This window comes from Uranotaenia lowii, chromosome 3 (genome assembly GCF_029784155.1).
Source record: "Uranotaenia lowii strain MFRU-FL chromosome 3, ASM2978415v1, whole genome shotgun sequence".
In the NCBI taxonomy this organism is placed as follows: Eukaryota; Metazoa; Arthropoda; class Insecta; order Diptera; family Culicidae; genus Uranotaenia; species Uranotaenia lowii.
Window position 1 is genome coordinate 360,060,959 of NC_073693.1, and position 27,187 is coordinate 360,088,145.

The window sequence follows — 27,187 nt, forward strand, 5'->3', positions numbered from 1 at the left end:
TTGACAGCTCCATTAGCTCTCAGCAACAATATTATTATGTTTTTTTATTCCTCTTAAACCAAATATCCTTCAGATAGTTTATAGCATCAAAACAAAGGTCTCCGAACGAACCTCTTCACTCATCTCATGACTCCATTTGTTTGCATTTATCGCATTACATTTTTCAAAATTCATTACCGATTAACTCTTTGAGCAAATTTGAAAAAATAAACTAATCATAAATAAAATGCACGAGGAAAGCCAGACATCATTGATTACAATGTTGTTGTGTTACAAATTTGAATTAAATGTAATTTAATTAAAAACTGGGGTTATCTAATGAGCAAACTTCAATTCTTTATGGTGAATTTTTTTTGGAAAAATCTTTCGAGCTCCAAACAGACTTCGAAAGGTTTTATTGTTTAACTAATATTTTCCGTTCTTGTTTTTCATTTCCAAGAGTGAGTAAGGCGCTTTATCCTTGGTCGATGACCAGAAATGTTTGTACCATGGAATCCAAAATAGTTAAAAAATAAAGCTAAGATTTTTAAATGTTAATCAAATTCATCCAAATGAATCGATTCTAAGGTTTTGTTGTTTTTTGTGCACCAAATAAATCATTTCCAGCCGCTGAAGAATTGTCCTAGTGATTGGTTACTTCACTTCAAAGAGCATTTTTCTTAGAATGTTTCCAACTATAATCAAGGTTGCCGAAAAAAATTCTGTGTTTTTGATGATATAAATTCTGTTTTGAAGTGATTTTACCCTAAAAATTTGTGACAGTATTCTATGACGCTACTTTTGTCAATTTTATTGAAAAGTCTTATCAAACACAAACAAAAAGCATTAGTTATTTATAACAAAATTATTAGGAAAAATCAATAATTATTACTATTTTTATCAAATTTTCACGAATAATTGCAAGAAATTAAGAAAAAAATACTGGCACAAAAATGACATAAAATCAAAGAACAGAATTACCAAATTCTGTGAAAAATTTAAAAATTCTGTGATCTGTGACACAGATTCTCTGATGAAAATTTGCTCAAAATTCTGTGCAATTGCAGATTTTTCTGTTATTTCGGCAACCTTGACTATAATGTAGGATTGCCATCCGTCCCGCTTTTTTGTTGAATGTCCCGCCCTCCCGCTTTTTCCTCAAAATGTTCCGCTTTTTTTCAAGGATAACTTTTAAAAAACTAGCACTGTAAAAAATCAAACTTTATCCTCTTTATGATTAGTTCCTTTTTCTAAAACTAATCAAAACAACACAAAAAAATCGAATAGGTCACTTTCTTAAAATAAACATCAATTTTTCAGTGTTTACATAAAACAATACTAAAAAACCTTGAAATTACAATATGATTCGGACCAATTAATCGTTCTTGGAGAATGTTCAACCGATGAAATAACTTTAGTATATATTATGAAAATATTGTTTAAGTTGCTTTTTGCAAATTGTTGCTTTTAAATCTTGTTTTCTCGACAGGGGACAGTAGGCGTCGGTCGAAAGTGCAACACGCGTAGCTGCGAAATTTTCGGAAGAATAGGAACAATCAGCTTTTGGAGGACTCTTCAATTTCGCCAAAGTTTTGAAAGATGTGGTTCTGTTATATGTTTGTTCATTCATTTCCCGCAATTCAAATGCGAAAAATTGTAATGAGGAAGCGAGTGGACCTCAGTTAGGTGCGGGGTGAACAGGTTGCCTTGAACCATGTGAGAAGCTTAATTTTGGTGTTCGTTCCGGGAATGTTGTGTGAAATGTTTCATCTGGCGATACTGAAGTGTGATTTTTTCCAAACAACGGTAGAACAAATGTATCATTTATATTGAACTAAGCTGTTAAATATAATCTAGCGAAAATTTTTGTTTGAGAACGATGTTGTTGATGTTTGTTTGTGTTAACGTGGGGCTCGACTACTTTGATTGAAACAAAAGGAACAAAAATAAATGATGTGTTATAATATTAATATGGGCGAAATGAAAAATCATAGGAGAGAAAAATTAAAAGGCATTGCCTGATTAGAAAAAATTTCAATGGAACGAATACAGAAAAACAATTCTGAATCCTTAAGAGGTGTATTTGAACGGCTAACTGAACCCTCCAAAGCTGTTCGCAAAATTCGGGAAAATTTGGCGTTCCCATGGAAGATAAGTATCCTTGATAATTTCTGTTTTATTGATGGTGTGGTAAGTTATTATGATGATCAATGTTATAAATTATTAAATGTATAATAGCTTTACTCTATTCAAGGAGATTAGTGGGGGTTGGATAGGACATCAAACGAACGAAAGACCACTACCGAGTTGACACTACGAGCGTTACGGCACGTGTCTTTTTTCGGGATTTTATAAGCGATTATTTCAACTGTTAACGGCTTTCTAATTTGGTGATTTTCGGTTCGTGAGATAGCCAGAGGTTAGAAGCGACATAGCGTGGTGAAGTTCTCTACTTCCGGTTCGAGCAAGAGCGTTAATCAATACAACACTATTCACCAAAACATCTAGTGTTGTTATTGTTTTGATGCTGATGGTGGCCGTGGATTGCCATAATAAATTTTCCCCGCCGCTATAATCCAACCTGAAGCTCTCGAATAAGAGCCTACCTTCAGGCGTTTAAACTGCTCGAAAGCCAGAGATTGTTTCTGCCTCCTTTTACCTCGACAAAGGTTAACTGGCTGACTTACGCATCACGAATAGGACTTGGATTGGGTGAAAAAAAACGAAACGTGGTACCTTCGCCCTTCGCGTTTTCGTTCAGCGCATAGGGTAAAGGGCTGTACTACTCCTGTAGCGAGTGGGTTTTTTCTTCAAATTCCTCGTAGTTGTGTACCTTAGCCTATTGCTTCTACGAGAGGCGCTAGGTTAAAAGGCTTCAACGACTTGTACCTTCGTGCGCCTTTGGTCGTTGAACTGGAAAAGGGTAAAGCGCACCGTTCCTGATACCTATCAGGTACGTTACTTAGTTTGAGACAAGATTGAGCGACAAAAACAACATTCGTTTTTAGCGGAGTAATTCGCTAGCCTTATGGCTAGCCCGGAAAACCCCCCGGGGGGAGGCTCCCCGCCGGGTATAACATACAGCAGAACACTTCCTGAATGGTTTGGTCCATACGAAGACACCATTATCTTGCAGATGAATCCAACTGAAGGAAACAGCCTCCCAAAGAATCCTTTCACTATCAGCAAGTCTGTCCAACTTGACGGTGGAAAAATAGAATACGACAAAACCGAAGCCAGAGGAACCAAATACACCATTAAGGTTCGCGGCCGGAAATTGGCTGAAAAGCTTATTAAATTGGAAACTCTTATCGACGGCACCCCAATCCAAGTGATACCGCACCATCAACTAAACTTCGCACGTTGCGTCGTCTCATGTCGTGATGCCATTGACATCGACGAATCCGAGCTTCTGAAAGAATTGAAGAGTCAAAATGTGACACATGTTAGAAGAATCACGAGGAAAGTTGCTGACGAAAATGCACGAGGAAAGTTCCTGACAGTGAATACTGCCACCCTTGTCCTTACGGTAGCTGGAATCGAGAAACCGGATTACATCAATTTCGGGCTTCTGCGCATTCCAACACGTCCATATTATCCAACACCTATGCTCTGTTTCAAGTGTTTGGATTATGGTCACACAAAATTGAAATGTACCGGAAACGAGAAATGTCAAAATTGCTCCCAGGAGCACGATGGAATATGCGAAAACCACACTTACTGTCACCACTGCAAAAATGGTCACTCTGCCCTTAATCGTCAATGCCCAAAATATCTTTTGGAAGATAAAATTTGCAAAATGCAAGTTGACCTTAAAATCACTTTTCCTGAGGCCCGACGATTGTATGACTCCCAACATACAAACAACAAATCATACGCCGAAATCACCTCATCGAAATCATCTCTCCAAGACGAAATCGAAAAGAGGGACCAGGTAATCTTCGAGTTGCAGAAAAAATTCAACGAGCTTGAGGCTTCCTACAAAAACCTGCAGTCAAACTTTCAAAAAGCGAAAACGTGGATCCAAAGATCTCAAAGCATTGATAAAAATCGCCCCAGAAGCCAAGACAGAACACATCCATCGTCGACTAATCCCATTCAAATCGTAGTAGAACCACCAATAAACGAAAATTCAGCCAATGCCCCAAAGGCACAATCGCAGCCCAACCGGCCAAGTCGCTCTTTGGCACCAACCCAAGCTACACAGAAAAAAATTTGGACTATTACGTGTCATTGAAAATGGTTACCTTTAAAATAATTCAACCTGTAATTCAGAAATCACATAATTTTCAATTGATTGGTTGAAAAGTAAATGTTAAATCATTTGATATTACAGCAAATGTCCTGTAACAAAAAAGAGCAGGACATGTACTGTAGTTTTACAGGTCGAAGCATTATTTTTAAGTGAGAGCATTATTTACAGGCTGGTTTCGTGCATATGAATGTAGTGTGTCTTCGCTGTTGCTGCCAGTCACGTCAAGAAAAAAAAACACCGCAGGCCGTTAAAATTTCAGAGAACTCCTTAAATTTGGCCAGAAAAAAACCGTCGTTAAAAGACAATAAAAGTACTGAAAACTTAGCGCACCAAGGCCGAAAACATCGCTAACGATGAAAGTAAGTTATAAAATGGTTTTGTTTAGCGATAATTTTAATATTTTCTACCCCCCGTTCAGCTCGCAGTAGATGCGAAAAACGAACTTCACCATCCGGCCGGACAAACACCGGAACAGTTCCAGCGCCAAACGAGGTGAAAACTAAGCAGAAACGACCATGCATCATCAACAGCAGCGGTAGAAGATTTTACTTTGGTGAAAAAACAACATCATCACCCGTCCAGATCCTCAATCACGATTGCGACCACACCACCAGTCACAACATTCCGGAGGCCCGAGTGAGAACCAACACCATAGCAGCCAATTTTGGGTCGCAGAAAACGCACCGAACCACCTGCGTCGGCGCCCTTTATTGGTAAAGTAAAAAAAGCCATTCAATCGAAAATTGTTCATTGATGTATTGAGGTTATTTTAATAAATAAATAGTGTACGAATACAATTTGGTTTGTTCATTAATGAAATTTAATTCTATTATAATAAATCAAAATAATTAAATTACGTGCAGATTTCATAACTGGTCGCTTAAAATTACAGGTCGCTTGCAATTACAGATCGCTTGCAATTACAGGTCGCTTGATATTACAGGCCTGTAATTTTAAACTATCCTGTGAATTGCCATGTCCTCGACCTGTGAAATTACGGTAAATGTCCTGCTCCTTTTTGTTACAGGACATTTGCTGTAATTTTACAGAAAATAATTTTTGCTGTGTAATGGAAATCGCTCAACAACACCAATCAAACGAAATCAAACCGAACATCTCAAACAGCCACCGCAGAAAAAACAAGCCACCACTCAACCTTCATCCGAATTCGAAGACTGCCCAGATATAGGATCTGAAATCGAAGTCCCAATGCAGTGCACCCAGGACCTGTTTTCACAAAACTAAACAGCGAAATGACCGATCAACAAAATTTTTCAACGACAAGCACATTAACAACTGACCTGAAAAATCATCCTGCTTCAACTTCTATCTCACCAATCCGTCACATGAATCGCAACAACAAAAATCGTACACAAGCGAAAGAGGAAACCTTAGTGCTGCAGTGGAATGTTTGCGGGGCCCACCCACGCAGAGCCGAGCTCCAGCATCTCATCAGCCGATATGATCCAGTTGTAGTGGCCCTTCAAGAGCTCCGTACATCAAATTTACAAGGGTATGTAAATAACTTTACCTGGTTCTCGTCTCCAAGCATATATCCCCACACATCAAGCGCCGCTATCGGGATCCGAAATGGGGTCCCTTTCTCCCAAATTAACCTCAACACAAGTCTCCCTGCGTGCGCCGTCACTATCGAATTACCCATCAAAGTCACGATTTTGTCCGTCTACATCCCGAATGGTGAAACACTCACCTCATTTAACACTGAATTCGAAAACATAATCCACTCTCTCTCCCACCCCCTCCTGATCGTTGGTGATTTCAACGCTCACAGTACCACCTGGGGTGGAAAGCGTACTGACCGTCGCGGATGCCTTATTGAAGAGCTCTGCGCAAAAAATGCGCTCATTATATTAAACTCTCTAGATCACACCTACTTCCATCTCCCCAACGGAACTACCAGTGCAATCGATCTCTCCTTGGCTTCATTATCCATTTGCAATCGACTCACGTGGCAAGTTGAAAATGATCTGTGCGGAAGTGACCACTTTCCGATTAGGACAACTTTGAATACACCTCCGAAAGCGCGAAATAACCGCCCCCGCTGGCTCGAAAGTCAAGCTGACTGGCAAATCTTTGAGGAAACTCTATTAGAAAAACTCGACCCTAACGCCAATCCCACTTTGACCGAAATAACTGAGGCAATTGTTAAAGCAGCGGAAGCAAGCATCCCACGAACCAGCGGACATTGCCACCGTAGAGCCGTTCCGTGGTGGAACGAACAAGTGAAAGAATTGATCCAAGACCGTAGAAAAAAGTTAAGATACCTCCGAAACCTTGCATCGGACGATTTGGGCTTCGCCGATGCTCTCAAATCGTTTCAAGATGCTCGAAACGCTTCACGCCGCGGTATAGCAGAAGCGAAAAAAGCCAGTTGGGAAATCTTTGTTGCGTCCTTTTCATCGGAAACTCCGACATCGGTCATGTGGCAAAATTTCAATCGCTTCTCTGGCAAACGTAAACCACCAAGAACAGTACTCAAAACTCCTACTGGTATAATTGATGACAGCCAGCTTATTGCAAACCTCCTTGGCGACCACTTTCAATCCATGTCTGATCAACCACTACTTCCATTCCCCGCTGTACCAAAAATTAAACGTCAAAATCGAAACACCATATCGGAACTAGAAAAGAAATTTTCGATCCAAGAATTTTTTGTCGCAACAAAGTCTAAAAAAGGTCGTTCCGTTGGACCAGACAACATCAGCAACGAAATGCTACGCAGACTCCCAATCTCCACAAAAACACAACTATTGAGTTGCTTAAATGAATTGTGGGAAAATGGAATATTTCCCTCTCCCTGGAAAGAAGCTATCATCATACCTATTGCGAAAGCGGGCAAAGACCCAAAGATAGCAGGAAACCAAAGGCCAATATCGCTAACAAGTTGTCTCGGGAAAACCATGGAACGCATGGTAAACCGTAGGCTCGTGCAATGGATAGAGGATCGAAAACTGTGGAGCCCACAGCAATATGCTTTCAGAAAGGGAAGAGGAGTGGAACAATATCTCACGGAATTGGAGGCAGCGCTGGATGCTCCTTTCGAAAAAAAGCAACACACTGAATTAGCCTTACTCGATCTCAGCAAAGCTTACGACACTGCACAAAAGGCACCGATTCTCGCAACCCTCGCCAAGTGGGGTATCAGTGGAAAACCGTATTTGTTTTTGCAAGATTTCCTCATCGATAGAAAGTTCAAAGTTGCAGTTGGAGGATCTCTCACAGAGCTAAAGTGCCAGAAAAACGGAGTCCCTCAAGGCTCAGTCCTCGCCGTAACACTCTTTCTTGTTGCAATGGAACCACTGTTTGAGAGAGTTCCTCGTGGAATCCAAACCTTCGTCTATGCTGATGACATAGTTCTTGTTGCATCAGGTACACAGGTCAAAAGTCTTAAGAAAAAACTGCAAAACGCCGTCACCAAAACTGTAGAATGGGCTGATGAAATCAAATTCACAATTTCGTCCGAAAAGTCTAATGTTCTCCATGTCTGTAAAAGAAGGAAACACAAAGCAGTCCCCGAAATTAAGGTCCTTGGAAGAAGCATCCCCGAAGTGAAAAAAGCACGCATTCTTGGAGTGACATTTACCAAAACCCTCAACTTCTCGTCTCAGATTTTTGAAACTAAAACAGCACTGCAATCCCGTTTAAATTTGATACGCGCCATAGGTGGCCGGCCGTATGGAGGTCAGAGAAACAGCATCTTAAATCTTTTTAGAAGCATCGGTGAGTCAAAAATATTCTATGCTCTAAATACGATAGGGAGGAAAGGCACACATTCGTTAAAAGCGCTCACGCCAACCTACAACTCCGGAATACGCATTGCAGCTGGAGCTATGCGTAGTAGCCCAGTTCTGTCAATACATGCTGAAAGTGGAACCTTGCCGTGGAATTTTCGACTTACTGAACGACTTGCCATCAATACAGTACGCATGCTTGGGAAACCTCATGGTACAATCACTCCTGCCACGGAAAGGTCGATGGAGGCATTCGAAACACTCACTGGAAAAACGATCCCCACCATTGCTCGCTCTATAGCAGTATGCAGCCGACCTTGGAACGTTGAAAATCCAATCGTAGATTGGTCTATAAAAACACAATTTAAAGTGGGTGAAAGTAATCAGAAAGCAATCCAATTGTTCAAACACCATCTAGAACAACGGTATACAAACTTCCTGGAGATATTCACTGACGGATCAGTAGCAAACAATCAGGTTGGCTTTGGAATTTCGTGTGGCAACAGAGAGCTTCACTACCAACTTCCGGATCAATGTACGATATTCTCCGCTGAAGCTATGGCCATACTTCACGCCCTGCGAAATATAGCGCAAAAATCGAGATACCGATCAGTGATTTTTTCGGACTCAGCAAGTGTTTTGTCAGCAGTAGATTCCGGTATATCCTTGCACCCATGGATACAAGCGATAGAAGAAGAACAGAAGAAACTTAAAGCCGTGCTATGTTGGATTCCTGGTCATGTTGGTATCGAAGGAAATATAAAAGCAGATGAATTGGCATCCAAAGGTAGGAGTGGATCAAGAGTTTCCATTGGAATCCCAGCTAGTGACATCATCACCTGGGTCAGATCGGAGGTTAGACTGAAATGGGAGGAAGAATGGGATGGAAATCGGCATCTGTTTTTAAGGAAAATAAAAAGGAATACCTCACGCTGGAATGATAGAGGAAAACCATTGGAGCAACGCGCCCTTACAAGGTTAAGAATTGGACACACCATGTTGACACATCGCGAATTTTTTACAAAAGGCATCCAAACATGTCTTTCTTGCAACGTGCCACTGACGGTGGCGCACGTCATCGGAGATTGCAGACTGTACGAGAAGGAAAGGAGAACCAGTGGGATAGGCTACGACATCGCGGTAGCGTTAAACACGGCGAACGAAGAAAACCTGATAAAATTCCTGAAATGTTCAAACTTACTTAACAAGATGTAAAACTTAGAATGTAATTTAAAATTTTCTTTTTAAAAGAGGAAGAATGACCATGTTGGTTAAAATCCTCTCTAAATAAACAAAATAGAAATAGAAATAGAAATAGAACGAAAGACTGAAATACAATGGATTGTGTGTCCAAGCCAGCCGGAGTATCTATCTCGGCAAATTTGGAATTCTGCGAAAGATACTACGGTACCTTTTCATAACTCTAAATTTGTTTCGAACAGTTGGAAGAGAGTTTGGTGAGTCAAGCCTATCCCAAACCAGTGGTAACGGACCCCTTGGTTGTGCTGCAATTATTGTTGATGAGTTAAGCATGAACAATATTTGAATGTGCGATCGAGACTTCCCGTACCGCCTCGGGTCGAAAGACCTATCAGCCACTGGTGGGTTCAACTACATACTACATACATACATACATAAATCTTGTTTTCTCGACAGAATCTAAGTTCAATTGCCTTTTACACACCATATTTTTCAACTCAATTAGTCAAGTACACAATGATGGAAATTTTCTTGAGTTTCAAATTGTTGAAACAAATTTGAAATATAATTGTTAATGCACAAAGGTTTTTTTTCACGGTATTCAGTTCGCTGTTTACATGTAGGACTTGAAATATTTCTCTCATATAACGTGTTAATCAAGGTTGCTGAAATCACAGATAAATCTATAATTTCAAAGAATTTTGAGCAAATTTTCATCACAGAATCTTAGTCACAAAACACAAATTTTAGAAATATCCACAGATTGCACACAATTTTAAAATTGCATACGCTTTTCCAAAAAAATTTCACGTCGAATTGGAAAGTATGATAAGATTAGTAATGTTTTTTGATTTTTCTCAAGTAAAATGTAAAAAAGATGCAAATTGACATTACTTTTTAATGAAATTATAGTAAAAAGTTTCACAGAAAACCATCAAAGAATTTTTGGATAAAATCTTAAAACGTCAGGTTTTTTCATCGTTAAAACACAGATTTTTTTGAACAATTTTGGTGTCAATTTGCTAGAACCGTGAAAAATAATCGTGTTTATAGCAAAAACCCGTGTAAATAGAAGTAATGTAAGAAAACCTGAGCTAAATCAATCCGTGTTTAAAAAAAACTTAGTGTACTTTCTTTAAATAACCTTGGCTGATTTGTATGGCAATACAATTCAGCTTTTTTAAGAGTTTCTTAAATGTCCCGCTTTTTTCTAAAAGTGTCTGGCAAGCCTAATATAATGCCCATTTAAAACGTTTTTTCTGTTCCTGTGTTCCAGATGTCTCTGCGATGTCTGCTCCACAGTGGGCCCGGCCGTTTTCTATTTTCTATTAATACAATGTTTTTAAGTTATCAGAATGGAAAACATGAGCAAGGACAAGAAGAATAATAAAATTTTTTTACTATTCTCCGGGATCAGACATAAGTTCTGGCTGTGGAAGCAAGGTTGCCGAAATCACAGAAAATCTTTAATTTCAATTTTCAATTCAGTTTTGAGCAAATTTTCATCACAGAATCTATGTCACAAAACCCAAAATTTTTGAAATATTTACAAATTTCACAGTTTTTATTGAAATTTCGTACTTATTTTCAAAACTTTAATTTTATTTGTCAGTAAAAATGATGGATTTCTACTCTTTATTGGAAAAATATGATAATATTCGTAATGTTACCCGATTTGTCTTAAGTAAAAAGTAACAAAAACCCAATTTGTCAAGATTTTTCAATGCAATTTATGGAAATTGCATCGCAGAATACCATGACAGAATTTTTGGGATAAATCACAGAAATTCTGCATTTTTTTCGCAAAAACACAGTTTTTTTTTGAGAAACCTTGTGTGGAAGTACGATTAGTGATAAGTGATGTACAAAGATTGAGATACCTCTTCACTAAAAAGTTGATTATTTTGACACTTAAAGCTACCACTTAGAATCGGTTTGCATAAATTTTTTCTATGAGGAAATTACGTACAAAATTTGTGAAATACGTTTTTGTAGGGTTATTATTAAAATTTTGGGGAATAATTAAAAAAAAGTCGGGCTAGAACCTCACGGGGCACATAAATTACGGTAATTTATCTCTTCATATTTTATTTATTTATTTTTTTTTTTGAAGCTATTTATAAAATGCACCGTGCCCTTTTATCGTCACTGTGTCCACTTATTTACAGCGAGCATTTATTCACTGAATCGGATTCTTATTTGGGTGCCTTTGACTACCCTGTTTAATCTGTATCTAAAAATGTGATGCTTTCTGAAAGTTTGGAAAAGCTTTTTCAAAGAAACCGAACCAAATAAAAAAAAATCGCATTTGAGAGCTCGAGACAAAAAAAAAATTATACCACGGTGAAAAATTTGTTCGAGGAACAAGAACTTTGCATAGCACTGTTTTGAGAACCGAGCCGTACTAATAAAACTGCCCACACGCTGCGAAAAGACTAACTCATTTCTACTGTTAGATTTTGTGAGGAGCATATCAGTAGATTCACTCGAAAGAGCTGTCCGCGGGGGGTTTCGAGTTTCGTCTTGGAACTGTGTAACCTTTACCTTTCCCCGAAAGTTGGATAAAATCACGTATTAGCTTAGGTTTGCCGTGGGAGAGTCGTAACTGGAAAAAGGTAGCCTTTGAATTTAACTGAAAAAGCTTTCCACTGATCTGAGGGGTTTGTTGATAAAAAAAAGTTCAGACATTGCAAATATAGGTATTCATTGATGCCTGTTTTAAGGCAAGCATCTTAAAACAGCTAGAGACAAATATGAAACAAAAAGCCTTTCGTGATAATTAAGATTCTTACACAGGCGACACACCGTTTCAAACACCTTCATTAGCTTTCGAGGCAAAGAAAAAAGCAAACACAAGAAAGCCATTGAGGTAAAACAATTAATATTTCACCACCGTACGAGACCGGCATTCCCGAGAAGGTGTTAAATGGGAAAAATAACTCCTCAGGGGGGAGGACAAAATCGAGAAACCATTTCTTCATTGCAATTTGCTTCACAGACGTGCTGACAAATGCGACCTGGCAGCAATTCTCCGCTTCTTCTATATAGTAAAGTAGTTCAGAGACACAGAAAGTTTTCCTCTGATGAAAATACTACTCGACAATGAGTGAGCGAGCGAGCGAGAAGAGTGAGATTTCATACTTTTCCACTTGGCTTTCCAAAAACAATACCAAACAATCTTGGTGTGGTATTTTTCATCAAGCACGGAAGGGGGCGGCGCGCTGAATTTTTCATCATCAACACATTTTTGCATTACCCAGAAGTTGCGCCACGTGGTTAACCTTTTGCCGCATTCAATCCGAGCTGCGGCGACGGGAGCAAAAAGAAAGGTGAAAATGAGCTTAAAGGCTTTAAAGTTCTCTCAAGAGGAGCGAAAAGCAAAAAAAAAGCTTTCTAAAGTCTGACTGCGCCACCCGCCCACAACTAACGGCGACCAGCGGAGGTGGCCACTTATAAATGCGAAAGGAAAGTCGTGGCGAAGAAAGTATTGCGAATCCTTTCATAATTTCCAAGAATGAAACGGTCGGTCGGTCTACCTTCATTCAACCGAATCTGTTACCAACGAAACAGCTTTTAAACTGACTGCGATCAGTGAAACAAAAGATGGAGAAAATTCCAAAAAAGGTATGCCAACGTTTTATAGAGAAAACAACCTAAATCAGAAATATCATAATGCTAGAACCAAAATTCTACTTAAATAGGGAAAAACATTAATAATCTTAAAACATTAACAAATAAAAGAAGTAAAAAAACAAACGAAACCAATACAGAACCTCATCCTTTTCCGTATTCTAAATTTGATCTTGATTTTGCTCCTAATTTTTATCTCTCTTATGATTCAGATTCGTTTCCCAAGCCTTATTCTTATACTTATCATACTTTCTAAGTTCAGGTCTGTAATTTAAAATTTAAATGTGAACCCTGATCCTGATCGTTAATCCTTAAATATCTTAAACCTCAACCCGATACTGATCCTGAATCATTATGATCCTGATCTTGACCCTGATCCCAAATTCTGCATTTAACTCTTGCTCAAACCTTCTTGGTATCCTCATCCTAATCCTGGATCCTAGGTTGCAACTTTGGATCCTAATTCTGGTCTAGGTCGCGATTAAAATATTTATCCTTGAATAAGGATCGTGCTAGCAGTTACATTATAGCTGAGTATTTGCTTTCTTTTTGGTTCACAAGGCTTTATTTTTCCTTGTTGGCAACAGTCATATGTTCCAATATGTAGAACAATTCCTCCGGAGAGACTTGCGGGATCTTTCCGATGATGTTTTGGAACGAAGTGCCGGCTCTATTCGGTACTTCTTCTTCGATACAGTTGATTGGCGAGGGACAAAATATTCAGTATGTGGTGTCTGTCTGTCTGTCTGTCTGTCTGTTCCCTATAGACTAGGAAACTACTGAACCGATTTGCGTGAAACTTGGTAGGTGGGGGTATTGGAGGCAGGGGAAGGTTCCTATTATGGTTTGAGACCCCTCCCTGTATCGTGAAGGGGGGGAGGGGCCTCCCAAGCAAAAGTAAATTTTTCGCATAAATCGGGAACGCATCAAGTAAATGGTATCAAATTTGGCATGGGGTGATATTTGGGAACAAGGAATATTTCTATGAATATTAGGTACCCCTCCCTCCTCTCAATGGGGTGATAGGAAGAGGGGAGGGGGGCTACCTTACAATTTATCATACAACTCGAAAACTAATCAAGATATTGGAACCAAATTTGGCATGGGAAGGTATTTGGATACCAAAAATTATTCAATGGTTATTCGAGACCCCTTCCTCTTCCCAGTAGAAAGGGGGGGGGGCCTCTTTCATAATTTATTACATAACTAAAAAACCAAATTTAGCATGGAAGGGTATTAGGATACGAAAAATATTTCAATGATTATTTGAGACCCCTCCCTCTTTCCAGTAGGGAGATATTAAGGGGGGAGGGACCTCTTTTATAATTTTTTGCACAACTCAAAAACTAATTAAGCTAATTGAACCAAATTTGGCATGGGCGGGTATTTGGGAACGTGACATGTTCTAATGATTGTTTGAGACCCCTTCCTTCTTCCAGCGGGGAGTAAGGAAAGAGGAAGGGAAGTTTCATACAATTTTTACTGCATAACTCGAGAACTACAACCGCAAATGGAACCAAATTTGGCGTGGAACGATATTTGGGTACGAGAAATGCTTCTATGAATATTTAGTATCCCTCACTCCTTCAAAGAAGTCGATGAAAAGGAAGGGAGAGGTCTTCTTTTCAATTTTCAGTATAATTGGAGAGCTGATCGAGAAAATTGAACCATATTTGGCATGTGAGGGTATTTGGAGACGAGAAATGTTTTTATAATAAATTCAAGCCCCACCTTTTCTCAGCGGAAAGATATGAAGGGGGAAAAAGGGGCTTCCATACATATTTTTTGCATAACTTGAGAATAAATCGTGCAAATGATACCAAATTTGGCATCATAAAGTATTTGAATTCGAAAAATATTTTTAGGAATATTAAGTTTTCACCCCTCCATTCAATGGAAAGAACGGAAGGGGAGATGGTACTTCCTTTCAAGTTTATGCATAACCCAATAAATTACAACGCAAATAAAACCGAATTTGGCATGGGATGGTATTTTAATACTAGAAATTTTCCTATGTGAAACGATTCCTTTCTTGCAGTAGGAGGATAGAATTGGGAATATAGGAAGAGAAGAGGAATGTATTTAACTTTTTTTTACAAAATCCGAGAAATTGACAAAACTTAACATGAAAAATCATTTTGGTATGATTCTATGATTATCTGACACATCATCCTCCTTTCAGTGAGTAGGTACATAGAAGGAGGGAGGTGAGCCCAATACAATTTTGTTAGCATAAGTTCTCAATTTATGCTAACGAAGCCAACAAATGGAAACAAATATGGCATGGAAAGGTACTTGGTTACGAGATATGTTTCTACGATTGTTATAGACTCTTACGCTTCACAGTGTTGAGAGGGGAAGAAAGGAGGGGGCTCCATATAAATTTTGTAAAACTCAAAAACTTATTAACCAATGAAACTATATATGATATAAGTGGATTTTGGGGAACGAAAAAAATGGGTATGATTATTAAAGATCCCGTCCTTCATTTAGCAGGGGGTGAAAGGGAGGACAGGGGGGCTCTCTTATCAGTTTTTAGAACATATCAAGCAAAAACAACCAGATTTCATAAGTTAAATTATTTGCGTAAGATTAATTTGAGACCCTCCTTTTTCAGGACGAAGCTTAAAGAAACAGATTAAAATTATCATATTTTTAACACAAATTCACAGATCAAGATTCAGAAAATTTGTTTAAGTCATCTTTGTATTGCAATTCGAAACTCCAGCTGTAGTTCTCATTTTAAAGTGGTTGCTTATGAATTATGTTGTTATTTGATTTAAAATAATGCCAACAAAACAATAAAAATTTAAAAAGTTTCTGAAAATAACATTTGTTTTTGAAAGGTGTAGCAAAGCACACCGGGTCAGCTAGTTTAAAATAAAATAAGATCATGACCAGAGTGGAGTGAAAACCGTAATTTTCAATTGATGAACCAATTTCTTTTTAAGTCACACCAGATAAATTTTGAAAAAAGAATTTGAAAGTGAACGTAATTTGGCACATTTTCGCATCTTGGTTATTGACAAAATACGAAACACAGAATTTTTGACGAATTTTTAAAGGTAGCTGTTTTTCGAATTTTTTGTCAAGTAGCAATTTCTCAGGTTTTCTAGAACTGATTCAACTTTGCACTGGATATTGAGTATATTCACGCAAGATATCCTCAATTAATTTATAGTATATATCTAAATAGAAAAGAAATAAATTAAATTCAGAAAATTTACGTGGGCGTTTGCGTTATTGTCTGTTTTCGCTCATCCGTCGGTATCGAAATTAGACAAAGTTAGGTAGGTTCAGCGTGTTTGGTGCAGATAGAAATGAGTGCAGGCAACATTCATCGGCGAAATACTCAACTGTTACGACACACCATCCATATGATTTGGTCGTTTTTGCTGCCTATTTCCACCCACTTTAGGAAATACTGCTAACGGTAGTTTGCGCTAACTTGTGAATGTTCAGAAAGCATGTCACATTTTTATGTATAACTAGCTGACCCGGTAAACTTCGTTTTACCCGTTACTTAATAAATCTTTGGAAAATGTTTACAGTTCTTTAACTTCTTCGTGCTCGTGAATCAGTTTTCATGAAAATCGTCTTCAAGTTGTTCGAGTTTCTTTCCGTTTCTAGTTGATTTTTTATAGGAGCCCCCTTCCATAAAAAGTTATAATCTCGAAACTATTATACAAACCATCTCTGACTCGAATAACTCTCGGATACCAAATTTCACTTCATTCTGACCGACCATTCATACGTGATGGTGTTACAAAGTAAACGCCTCCATTTTTATATATAAGATATTTTTGTAAAGTATCGCAAAAATTATGTAATTACACAAATCAGTATGAAACTGGCTTTCTGGTGAATATAAGTTAATAACGAAAATATTGCGATTATATACTTAAAATCCAGTGCAAAGCTTGATTTAAGTATAAGAAAATCTGAGAAATTACACATTGACAAAAGGTTCGAAAAACAGCTACCTTTGAAAATTCGTAAAAATTCTGTGTTTCTTATCTGACAATCTAAAAGTGCGGAAATGTACCAAATAACGTCAACATTTCAATCCTCTTTCATAATTTATCTGATGTGACGTAAACAATTTTGACGGTTCGTTGATTAAAAAGTACTGTTTTTACACCACTTTTTACATTTTATGCGGTAATGATCCTAATATTTTGTTTTCAAATAATTCCTTATTTGCAACGTATAGTTTCTAAATTCAGCTTTCTTGGACACTAAGTGATTTTTTTAGCATTCCACAGCTGATCTACAGTTTTTTTTTACCGTCTTTGTTCCGGAGGCCGAATCAAAAACATTATAAGACACAGGAATATTCAAAAAAAATGTGTAAGGTACCTACCAAGTAACAATTAAAATCCAGTTTGGTTTTATAATTCTATAACGATAGTTTATAAACCTACCTACCTACCTAAGGGTCCAGCGCCGATTGACCGGCGCATAGGGCTGAGATAAAAGATCTCCACTGCTGGCGATCCGGAGCCAGCGTCTTCACTTGCTGCCAGCCGAGGTTCTCGTCAACTGTGCGGATTTCAGCGGCTAGACTTCGCCGCCACGAGCTTTTGGGCCTGCCTCTTCTTCGATGCCCATCTGGATTCCAGTCAAGCGCCTCTCTGCAAATCTCGTTTTCATCTCTTCGCAGCGTGTGCCCAATCCATCTCCACTTACGTTCCCGAATCTCGATTTCTAGCGCCTTTTGATGACACCGGCGATGAAATTCAACGTTTGAGATCCAGTTGCCAGGCCACCAAGAGCGGATGATGTTCCGCAGGCAGCGATTCACAAAAACTTGCAGTTTTCACGTCGTCACCGCATATGTGCACCAAGTTTCACACCCGTACAGCAATACGGATTTGACGTTTGAGTTGAAGATTCGGATCTTAGTTCGTAGAGAGATCTGGCGTGACCGCCAGATGTTTCGGAGATTCGCAAACGCAGATCGGGCTTTTCTGATCCGGGTCTCGATGTCCTTCTTGGTCCCACCATCAGGCGTAATCTGGCTACCAAGATACTGGAAGCACTCCACTGTCTCAACCTGTTGTCCAGCTACCACGAAATTGGAACGATTTTCCGTATTGATTTCCATCGACTTGGTCTTTCCGACATTGATTTTGAGACCTGCTGCCTTGGAGCTTTCGGTGAGGTCGTCGAGTTTGCTCTGCATGTCTTGTTGTGTTTGGGCGAGCAAAACAATATCGTCTGCCAGGTCAAGGTCGTTCAGTTGCTCCATGGTTGAAGGATTCCACGGCAATCCTCGGTTTGGTCTACAGTCAATCGATCCAGTCAAGATCTCATCCATTACGATGAGAAAAAGCAGCGGTGACAAAATACATCCTTGTCTCACTCCAGCAGTTACCGGGATTGGTTCGGACAAGACACCATCGTGCAAGACCTTGCTCGAAAATGCCTCATACTGTGCTTCGATGAGATGGACTAGTTTCTCTGGGACCCCTCGTCGTCTAAGAGCAGCCCAGATGTTTTCGTGGTTCAGTCGGTCAAATGCTTTTTCGAAATCAACGAACACCAGCAGAAGAGAGTCCTGGAATTCGTTGATTTGTTCCAGTATTATTCGTAGCGTTGTGATGTGGTCCACACATGATCGTCCGGATCGGAATCCAGCTTGTTGCCGTCGGAGTGTAGCGTCGATTTTCTCCTAGATCCTGTTCAGGATCACTTTGCAGAGTACTTTGAGGGTTGTACAGATCAAAGTTATGCCACGCCAGTTACCGCACTCTGTTAGGTCTCCTTTCTTTGGGACCTTTACGAGGATACCCTGCATCCAGTCGGCCGGGAATGTTGCAGTATCCCAAATGTCAGCGAAAAGACGGTGCAACATTTGTGCTGACAAGGCAGGGTCGGCTTTGAGCATTTCAGCAGGAATGCAATCGATTCCAGGCGCTTTGTTGGATTTCATGTCCTTGATTGCCGCTTCTATTTCAGCCAGCGAGGGCGCTTCCGAGTTGACGCCATTAATGCGACTTACTGTGGGCGCCTCGAGCTGCGGGTTCTGTTGGCCATTGCTATTTGTAACTCGAAAAAGTTGATCAAAATGCTCAGTCCAACGCTTGAGCTGATCTGTTCGATCTGTCAGCAGCTGACCTGCTCGGTTTTTCAGCGGCATTCTTGCATTAGTCCTTGCACCACTAAGGCGGCGAGAAATATCATATAATAATCGGATATCTCCAATGGCGGCGGCTCTTTCTCCCTCTTCGGCTAGGGAGTTTGTCCAGGCTCTCTTGTCTCGTCTACAAGCTCATTTAACTGCCTTTTCCAGCTCCGTATATCGTAAGCGGGCGGCTGCTTTGGCTGACCCGGTACATGCCTGCTCAATTCCGACTTTCGCCTTTCTCCGATCATCGACCATCCTCCAAGTTTCATCCGACATCCATTCACTTCTTCTTCCACAAACTTTACCGAGAGTACCATGGCTCGTCGTGATAAAGGCATTCTTGATTCCACACCACTGTTCTTCGACTGTTCCGTCTGTCGGCAGCTCCGAGGCTCGGGATTCTAGCTGTTCAACGTATGCCCTTTTCACCTCTGGATTCTCCAACCGGCGGACGTCGTATCGACACCCTACTTTCTTCTCGCGCCGTTGGATATTTGTTTGTCGTCAATTGAACTATTAGGTCCTGGAAAGGACAAATGCCACAAAGTTTTTTTTTTGTAAAAAAAATTTCAAAACTCAAAAATTCAAACTTAGAAATCAAACACAAGTTTGATAAAAATATTTCAAAACATTTTATTGGTTCGACTAATAAATTAAAAAAAAAAAAAAACAATACTATTTGGTACATTTATTTCAAAATAAAAATAGAACCTAATTTTACTTTATCGGTCTTATCGGTGAAATTAATGTTCATTAGTAAGAATATTTCAAGATAATTTTTTTTTAAGGTTTTATTAAAAACACTTTACCATCCTTGTGGCATTCGTGTCTTATTTCAAAATAATGAAACTGAAAATTTGTTCTATGAGAGACAAATTAATGAATGCGATGAAACTGCTTTTAATCAAATTCTTCTCACTCATTTTCAATATCTATTCTTACCAAACGAACATAACTTTTCAAATTAAAATATAAAATGAAGATAAAAACATTCTTGAAAGATTTTTTTTGAACAAAAACGTCTAACGTTTCTTATTTATAGGATTTTAAATGGTTATTAAAGATTCAGCATTTGATTTGGTAGATTTTAGCGTTCTGAACTCGATTCTTTTGTCAAATTTTGTCATGATGATGATGAATGATCTAAAAATGAAATTGTAAAGTTATTAAAAATTTGCTACAACAAGTATTTCTGACATTAATGATGCAAGTTTAACATGCAAGTTTTTTTTTTCATTTAACAGATTTGTTGAAATCTGAAAAACTGATGCATACAATCTGATGTTTGCTTTAAAAATATTTAAAATTCTCTAAAAATTAAAATCTATTATTTTACAGAATTGGAAAAAGTAAAAAAGTAGAAAATTTCTAAAACTGTTTTCGCATAAGTCAAAATTATCCGCAGTATTGGGACAAGTTGATAAAAACCTTTATTTACAAATATTTTAAAGTAACGTAAGAAAAGTGCCGAATTCGCTTAAATAATTTTTACCTATTTTCAAAGTTTCAGGGCACTAAAATTAATCACAAAAAAGCTCTTAAATTCTTTGCACCTTAGGAAACTGTGAATTATGTGGCTTTATGTAATTTTGAATGAGGAGTTGAGCAAGAAACACAAAATGAAATTGAGGCTGAAATTAGTTTCTTATTAAATATTTCATATCAACTCAAAATTTGTAATGATGTATGCGATTTTTTTATATCATCAAAGTGGTTAATAATAAAGTAATGGACGAGCTTGTTGAAACACACTTTTTTAATAAAAACCTATTTAAAAGCCGAGGTAGGGTTTTCGTGTGTCAAGATTTGAGATTCAATACGAATGGTTTATCATATTGGCAATTAAAAACTAGTGTAACAGTGAATATTAAAATACTTATCGGATACACCCTTATAATTTTTATGGCAAATATCTGCCGGAGTCGATCTTTTGTTCTTGGAAATCTATTATTACTGAATATTATAAAGGGAATTGAAAGATGCTATTAAAGTTAGTTGAATCTGTACCTCAGAAAACTACGTGTCTCTCTTTGATTGCCGATATTACTGTCTTGATAATATTACCCTGTTACACTGGTTTCAATTCGTGAACGTCATGTAGCGTTGTACAATAAATGTTTTAGGCCTAAAGTGATAATAGTAACAAATACCGCCGGAGGCGAGCCAATTTTTTGACATGTTTGTAAACACTTATTTTTAAACACCTTTTGGGATCAAGTAATTTCACATTACTACGGTAAATTCATTTGTTGAACTGAAAATTTTAATTGGAAAAAATCTCCATGGGGGGGAGGGGGGCGGGGGGGTTAAACTCCTAAAAATGGCGCTGCGGTTTAGGGGGTTTCTTCTCTTTATAATGTTTTATATTTGAAAAGTGAATTTTGCTAAAAATTGCAAGAAGTCGCAAGTTGCAAGATTTTGTCGTGTCTAGAAGGGCATATATGATTAGGTTTTTTTGGAGTTTGCTTGGAGATCTTATCGCGTGCGGTATTTTGCGAACATCATCTAAGAATGTCATCGAGAATTTGATATCAAAGATTTTACTTATAGTTTTAAAATATCAAAGTTTCGATTTAGTTTAAATTTTCTTTGAAATTTCGTCAAAATTACCGTTTTTGGCAGATTTTGGGAAACATCTGCAGAAAGAAAACATCTTTAACATTTGTTCTCAGAAGCCAAAATTACTCGCGGTCTTGGGGAAAGTTAATCATTGCGTTAAAACTTTTATTTCTAAAATATTGATAATCTTATATAGCTTTGTAATAAAGGGCATAAGATTGTCAATATATTTTTATCTATTTTAAAAATTATTATGAAACAAGAACTAAAAGATTAATGAATATTTGGAATCAGCTCCCCAAAATTAGTCCGAATTAGCTCATGTATTCTCAGCACCTTGAAAATAGGGGTATTTTGTTGCCTTGTGTCTTCTAAACGAATATTACTTATCAAATGCAAAACCCGGAAGCCTCAATTTATTTAATGAAATTTTTTGAAACTATTTTCGAGGCATTAAAATCTAAAATGAGTAACGCCTCTGCCTTCCAGCAGCACGTAGGATAATTTCGAGTGCTCTCATGCTGCAATCGGTAGTTCATGTTACGCGCTGCGGTAACAGCTGCGCGTCGTCGTCCTCGTTAGTGTCTTTTCAAAAGGTCGTAGGTGTCCCGAAAGTACACAAACACAAGCAACTATTAGCTAGTAAACTCACCTCCAACGGAATCATGATGAAGGCGACCATCAGATCGGCCACGGCCAGATGGCAAATCATCAGGCTAACCCGGGATCGACGATGTCTCCGGGACCGGAAGAGCGTAATCACAACCGACAAATTCCCGCCAGCGGCCAGCACGAACATCACACAGTACACGAAAATCACAGCAGCGGTTGAGTCTGTATAACCTGGAATATACGTGGAGGGGATGGGCGTGGGAAATTCCGGTTTTGAGGTTGGGATGAGAGAAAGATACAAAAGTGAGGTTAGCCAAATATTGAACGTCGTCGTCGTTGTCATCGCCGTACCACGAAGCTCGGTACGAATTTGTACTAGGTTGTGTATCCACAAGACCGGTTATTCCGTTGGCACATTGTCAGAATTGTTCCTCTCATATGGAAGCATAGTCAGATAGACAGATCCCGGTGACATTTTAGAGCCAGAGCCAATTAATTATGCTTCTCCTGCTCTGCTTGCCTACACTTGCCTGCCTGCCTAATGGTCGGGGAAGCGTAATTGAGCGAATCTAAAACTTTGGGGCCAAGTATTTGCACAAAACATCTGCGTCGCGTGTCTTTGATGAAATAGGTCAATTGGATGAAGCATGCGGATGGAAATATCCCCGAAGGCTGATAGTTTGATAAGCGGTGAGGAATATGTGTGTGTATTATAATGAAAGACAATGCTACTGATAAAAAGAGTAGAGTAAAAAAATAAAAATAATTGAAAATAAACATTTTTCAATTTTTATTGAATTTATGAGTTTTCGGGATTTTCCAAAAAACAATTATGTGTTGATTAGTTTTTTAAGTGAGGGTTTTTTAAGATTCAGAACTTGTTTAATGGATTTAAATGAAAATAAATTACCCAGATCCGTGTTAAAATTCAAACCAAAAGTAAGTAACTTTCGAACAAAATGAAAATGATTTTGTTCAATATGAAGGAAAATCAAATATGGACGATTAGATAAGTAGTTAGCCAGAAAACTTTTCAACTGATTTGAAGACATTGAAACTTAGTAAAGAACGCTGTATGCAGTATGCTACATGGACTTAGGGTGGCTCTTATTTTGAAACCTTCTGGATTCCTAGCATCTTAGTCCAATTTGTGATAAAACAATCTCTGTTAAGTTTTAGCTCAATCGGATTACTCCAGGCAGCTGGCTCGAAGGCTCGAAAACCTTGAAATATACAGGAATGTTTCATTGGGAACTTTCACAAAAATAAACAATTATTATTCTGGCAACACTGCAGAAGAACACTAACTAAGTGACGTTAAGATTTTACCATGAGGAACAATTTTCTGGAACACCTTGATTCGTTTTCACGCACGTAAAAAAAAAGTATACAGAGCTATTAGTTTAGATTTTTTTTTCTTTTCACATCATTTGTTATTTGAAAACCCAACTAAAGTCTGTTTCACATAGAATCTGGTCAGAAAAATAGATCATTTCTCCGTAAAGAAATAACGTACAGCAAAAGTAAAAATGTCATTTTGTAGGGTTTTTATTGCACTTTAAGGAAAAAATACATAAAAATCATCGTCAGCTATTCGGATGAATTTTTGAACTATTTTTGTGATACCACTCAAAATTTTCTGCACAGTACTAGTAACCTCATTCGCCATCTTGTTCCACCACTTTTCCATTTGAGCAGGTTTTTCCATGGTTCTGCCACATTTCTTCAGTTTGCCCTTAGCTATTACCCAATATTTCTCGGTGGGACGAAAATCCGGACAGTTTGGTGGATTGATACTTTTATCAACAAAATCGATCTTGTTCTCCTTATACCACTTAACGACACCCCGGCTGTAGTGGCAGCTTGCCAGGTCCGGGCAAAACTTCACCGGACCTTTGTGGGACCGAATGAATGGCAAAACCCTCTTCTGGAGACATTCTTCTTTGTAAACATTTCCATTCATTGTGTCCCCAGTGATGAAAATCTTAGTCTTCTTCCCACAACTACAGATCCCTTGCCAAATCATCAACTTACGAGCAAATTTATCTGCGAAAACAAACTTGAATCTATCCTCAACATTCCCTTTACGCTTCGCAAGGTAAAATTTGTTAGCGGGTATTTGTCTAAAATCCATGTTGACGTAAGTTTCGTCGTCCATCAAAATGCATCCATTGTACTTGGTTAACACTTTCTCGTACAACTTCCTTGCCCTGGTTTTGGCAACCAGGTTTTGTTCCAGCGTCCTGTTGGGGTGTTTGCTTGCATGATACGACCGCAAGCCTTCTCGCAAACGAATTCGTCGAGCTGTACTGTGGTTCGTCTTGAACTTTTTCGCCAAATCACGCAAGGAGATTCCAGGATTATTGTGAACTGATCGAATTACCTTTGCTCGCAGCTTCCGGTCATATGTTCCACTTTTACGCCTGGTTTGTTTTGCTCGATCCACCGTAAGGGTCTCCCGGTAACGTTGCAGCACCGAATTTACAGTCGATTTTGGATATTTCAGGAATTTCGCGATCTTTACCCCTGCCCACGTCGGTTTCTCTACGTGAGTGTGCAGAATTTTCTCTCGCCTTTCGCGTTCCATCGTCGATAACTTTTGAATGACTGCTTCAATCTTGATGAAATTTTCACCACTAAGTAAACAAACCATCCGGATCAAAACACTGTCAATAGATTTGCGATGTGACAAATAGGGGCGCTGCAGTAAATGAAAAGATGAGAATAGATTCTATGTGAAACAGGCTTTACACCATACCGATGGAACTTAAGTAGCTTTTTGATTTGTTTTAAGTAGATCTTAAAATTAAACATACGTGTTCTGATAAGTATTAAAAAGTATTCGAATGCAACTCGTATTTTGAAATTTGGTCCTCCCCACCTTGAGATGATCGGGTTTGAATTTTTAGTGCAGTTTTTAGAAAATTTAAGCTAAGTTTAACTTAACATATACTTTTTGTCAAACCCATACAAAGAAGGTGGGCTTGTGATATAGCTCAGTTGGCAAGTCTGTTGTCTCCTGAGCCGATGTCCGCGAGTTCGAGCCCAAGAGTTAACATCGAACACAGTTGTACCGGATAGTTTTTCAATAACGATCCGCCAACTGCAACGTTGATAAAGTCGCGAATGCCATAAAGATGGTAAAACGACTATAATTGAAACAAAAAAAAATACAAAGAAGGTTTTGCTTACGATCTCTTGAATCAGATCAAAACTGCAAAATGTTATAATATGGTTGAGATATGGCTGATTAAAGTTTTTATGTTTTAAAGTGGGTGATCCCCCCGAACATTTGGTCGGCAGTGTAAGACTTTTATTATGACTCTATTTTGTAGTTATTTAAGAAATCTTTGGAAAAAATGGAAAAAAAATCGAAAAAATCTTTTATTCGATGAAAATGTAGAGAAATTTGATCGAAATATGCATTTTAAAACAGAGTTAATTACTCATCCACTTATTCTAAAATCGAAAAAATGAAATCATTTTGATTTTTTCACCTTGAAATTCTTTTAACTTTCCTCTGGAAAATATCGGACGGACCTTCAAAAATGGCTCATAACAAAACACAGCCTGGGAAATAACACAATTCATAAAATCAACTATGAACGTTCGAAGATAATGCAACACAGTTTGTAGAATTATGAAATAGAAAGTAAATTGGATTGATCTCACCGAAACTTTTCAATGGAAATACATAGCTTTGCTAATGTTCATAACAGGCTTCCAAAATATCCCATCGCTCTGTCAATTATTTTCTGACGACTTTTTTACTTTATTGTAACAGTGACACTCAACATTGTTTAAACAGTGTGTCCACATGAATAAAAAATCATTTTTCCTCGCAACACAAAACTTTAGGGAAAAATCCCTTTGGTTTCCGGATATTTATCTAGGGGCTTATTCTGCGACTCGAGTATCGTGACTCACGAAATACCACGTCTTCGTCCTGACTCCAGAAAATGCTTCAGGAAAGAAATTTGTGTATCGATGAGCTCTAAAGACCAGTAACAGCTCATCCGAACGAAAATTTCGAGGCTAGAGGCTATTTAAGCCAGAAAAACGATATGAAATATCGTAAGTCACGTCACTCGAGTCGCAGAATAAGCCCCAAATCTAGAAAAATGAACAAATACCTACATCTTCTTGATGCATAGCTTAAGCAAAATTAATGTTGAGTATTGGAATTGAAATTGAAAAGTAAAATTAGAATCCAAAAATTCTCGGTAGTTTTTGAATTAATTTGATGTTTTCAAGATTGCTGATTTTCCAGAAATTGAGTTTGCCGAACGTTTCAGATATTTGAATTGCTGGAAAACCAGCAAAATTTTGCATGTTTCAAGCAATTGAATTTTTTTATTAGTGTGTGTGTTTTAGCAGCTTAACCCAACACGCAACTAGCACCTCAAAGATAGATTACGATTTCTATTGTGTCTTTTCGGAAGAGTCTGCAAATTTCAGATCAAGGTTCTTGAAGCTGACAAAAGTTCTCAAGCTTGGCGAGCAAAGACATTTCTGTGTTCTAAGCTTTTAAAAATTTTCTAATCTTCGGGAAGCCACTCCATATTTAACTTAAATTTCGATGGATGAAGACTCTAAAATGAGCTCGTTCATGAGAACAATAATTGAAATACAAAAATTTTAGAGCATGCACAAAACAAATTTCTTATGTATGTATGTATGTAGATAATCCACCATGGGTGCACGGATTCACCGCAGTTTCGCCAACGTATGCCTTAAATTGCATTCTTTAGATTATAAGTTCGGCCAATCTTCAATGCAAATTACAACATACCCGACACCATGGCTTCGTGTGAACTGTCATGTAATGAATGTATTTCGTGTATGTGTATGTCTTATTTGTAGAACGAGCAAACAGTTTCGCAACCGTATAAAATTCATAACATTCTCAGTGTTATGAATCTACGACAGGTATTCCGCATGCGTGTAGATACCTGCCCAGCTGGCAACTGGTTGAACGTTCTTATATAATATAATCAATAAATGAAATAGTTATACAACAGAATAACCTTACCTTTATACCCAACTTACCTCAAGACACCCTAAGCTTAC

The 27,187-nt window shown here is 38.2% G+C and overlaps 1 protein-coding gene across 1 annotated transcript in view; it reads right to left on the reverse strand.

The window, feature by feature from the left end:
- The window catches only part of LOC129755141 (adipokinetic hormone/corazonin-related peptide receptor variant I-like), a 294,680-nt gene that overhangs the window by 108,403 nt on the left and 159,090 nt on the right, over positions 1 to 27,187 (reverse strand). The window contains exon 2 of the mRNA XM_055751493.1: positions 22,158 to 22,348. Coding sequence (XP_055607468.1) covers positions 22,158 to 22,348 — 191 coding nt within the window. The remainder of the gene's footprint in view (positions 1 to 22,157; positions 22,349 to 27,187) is intronic.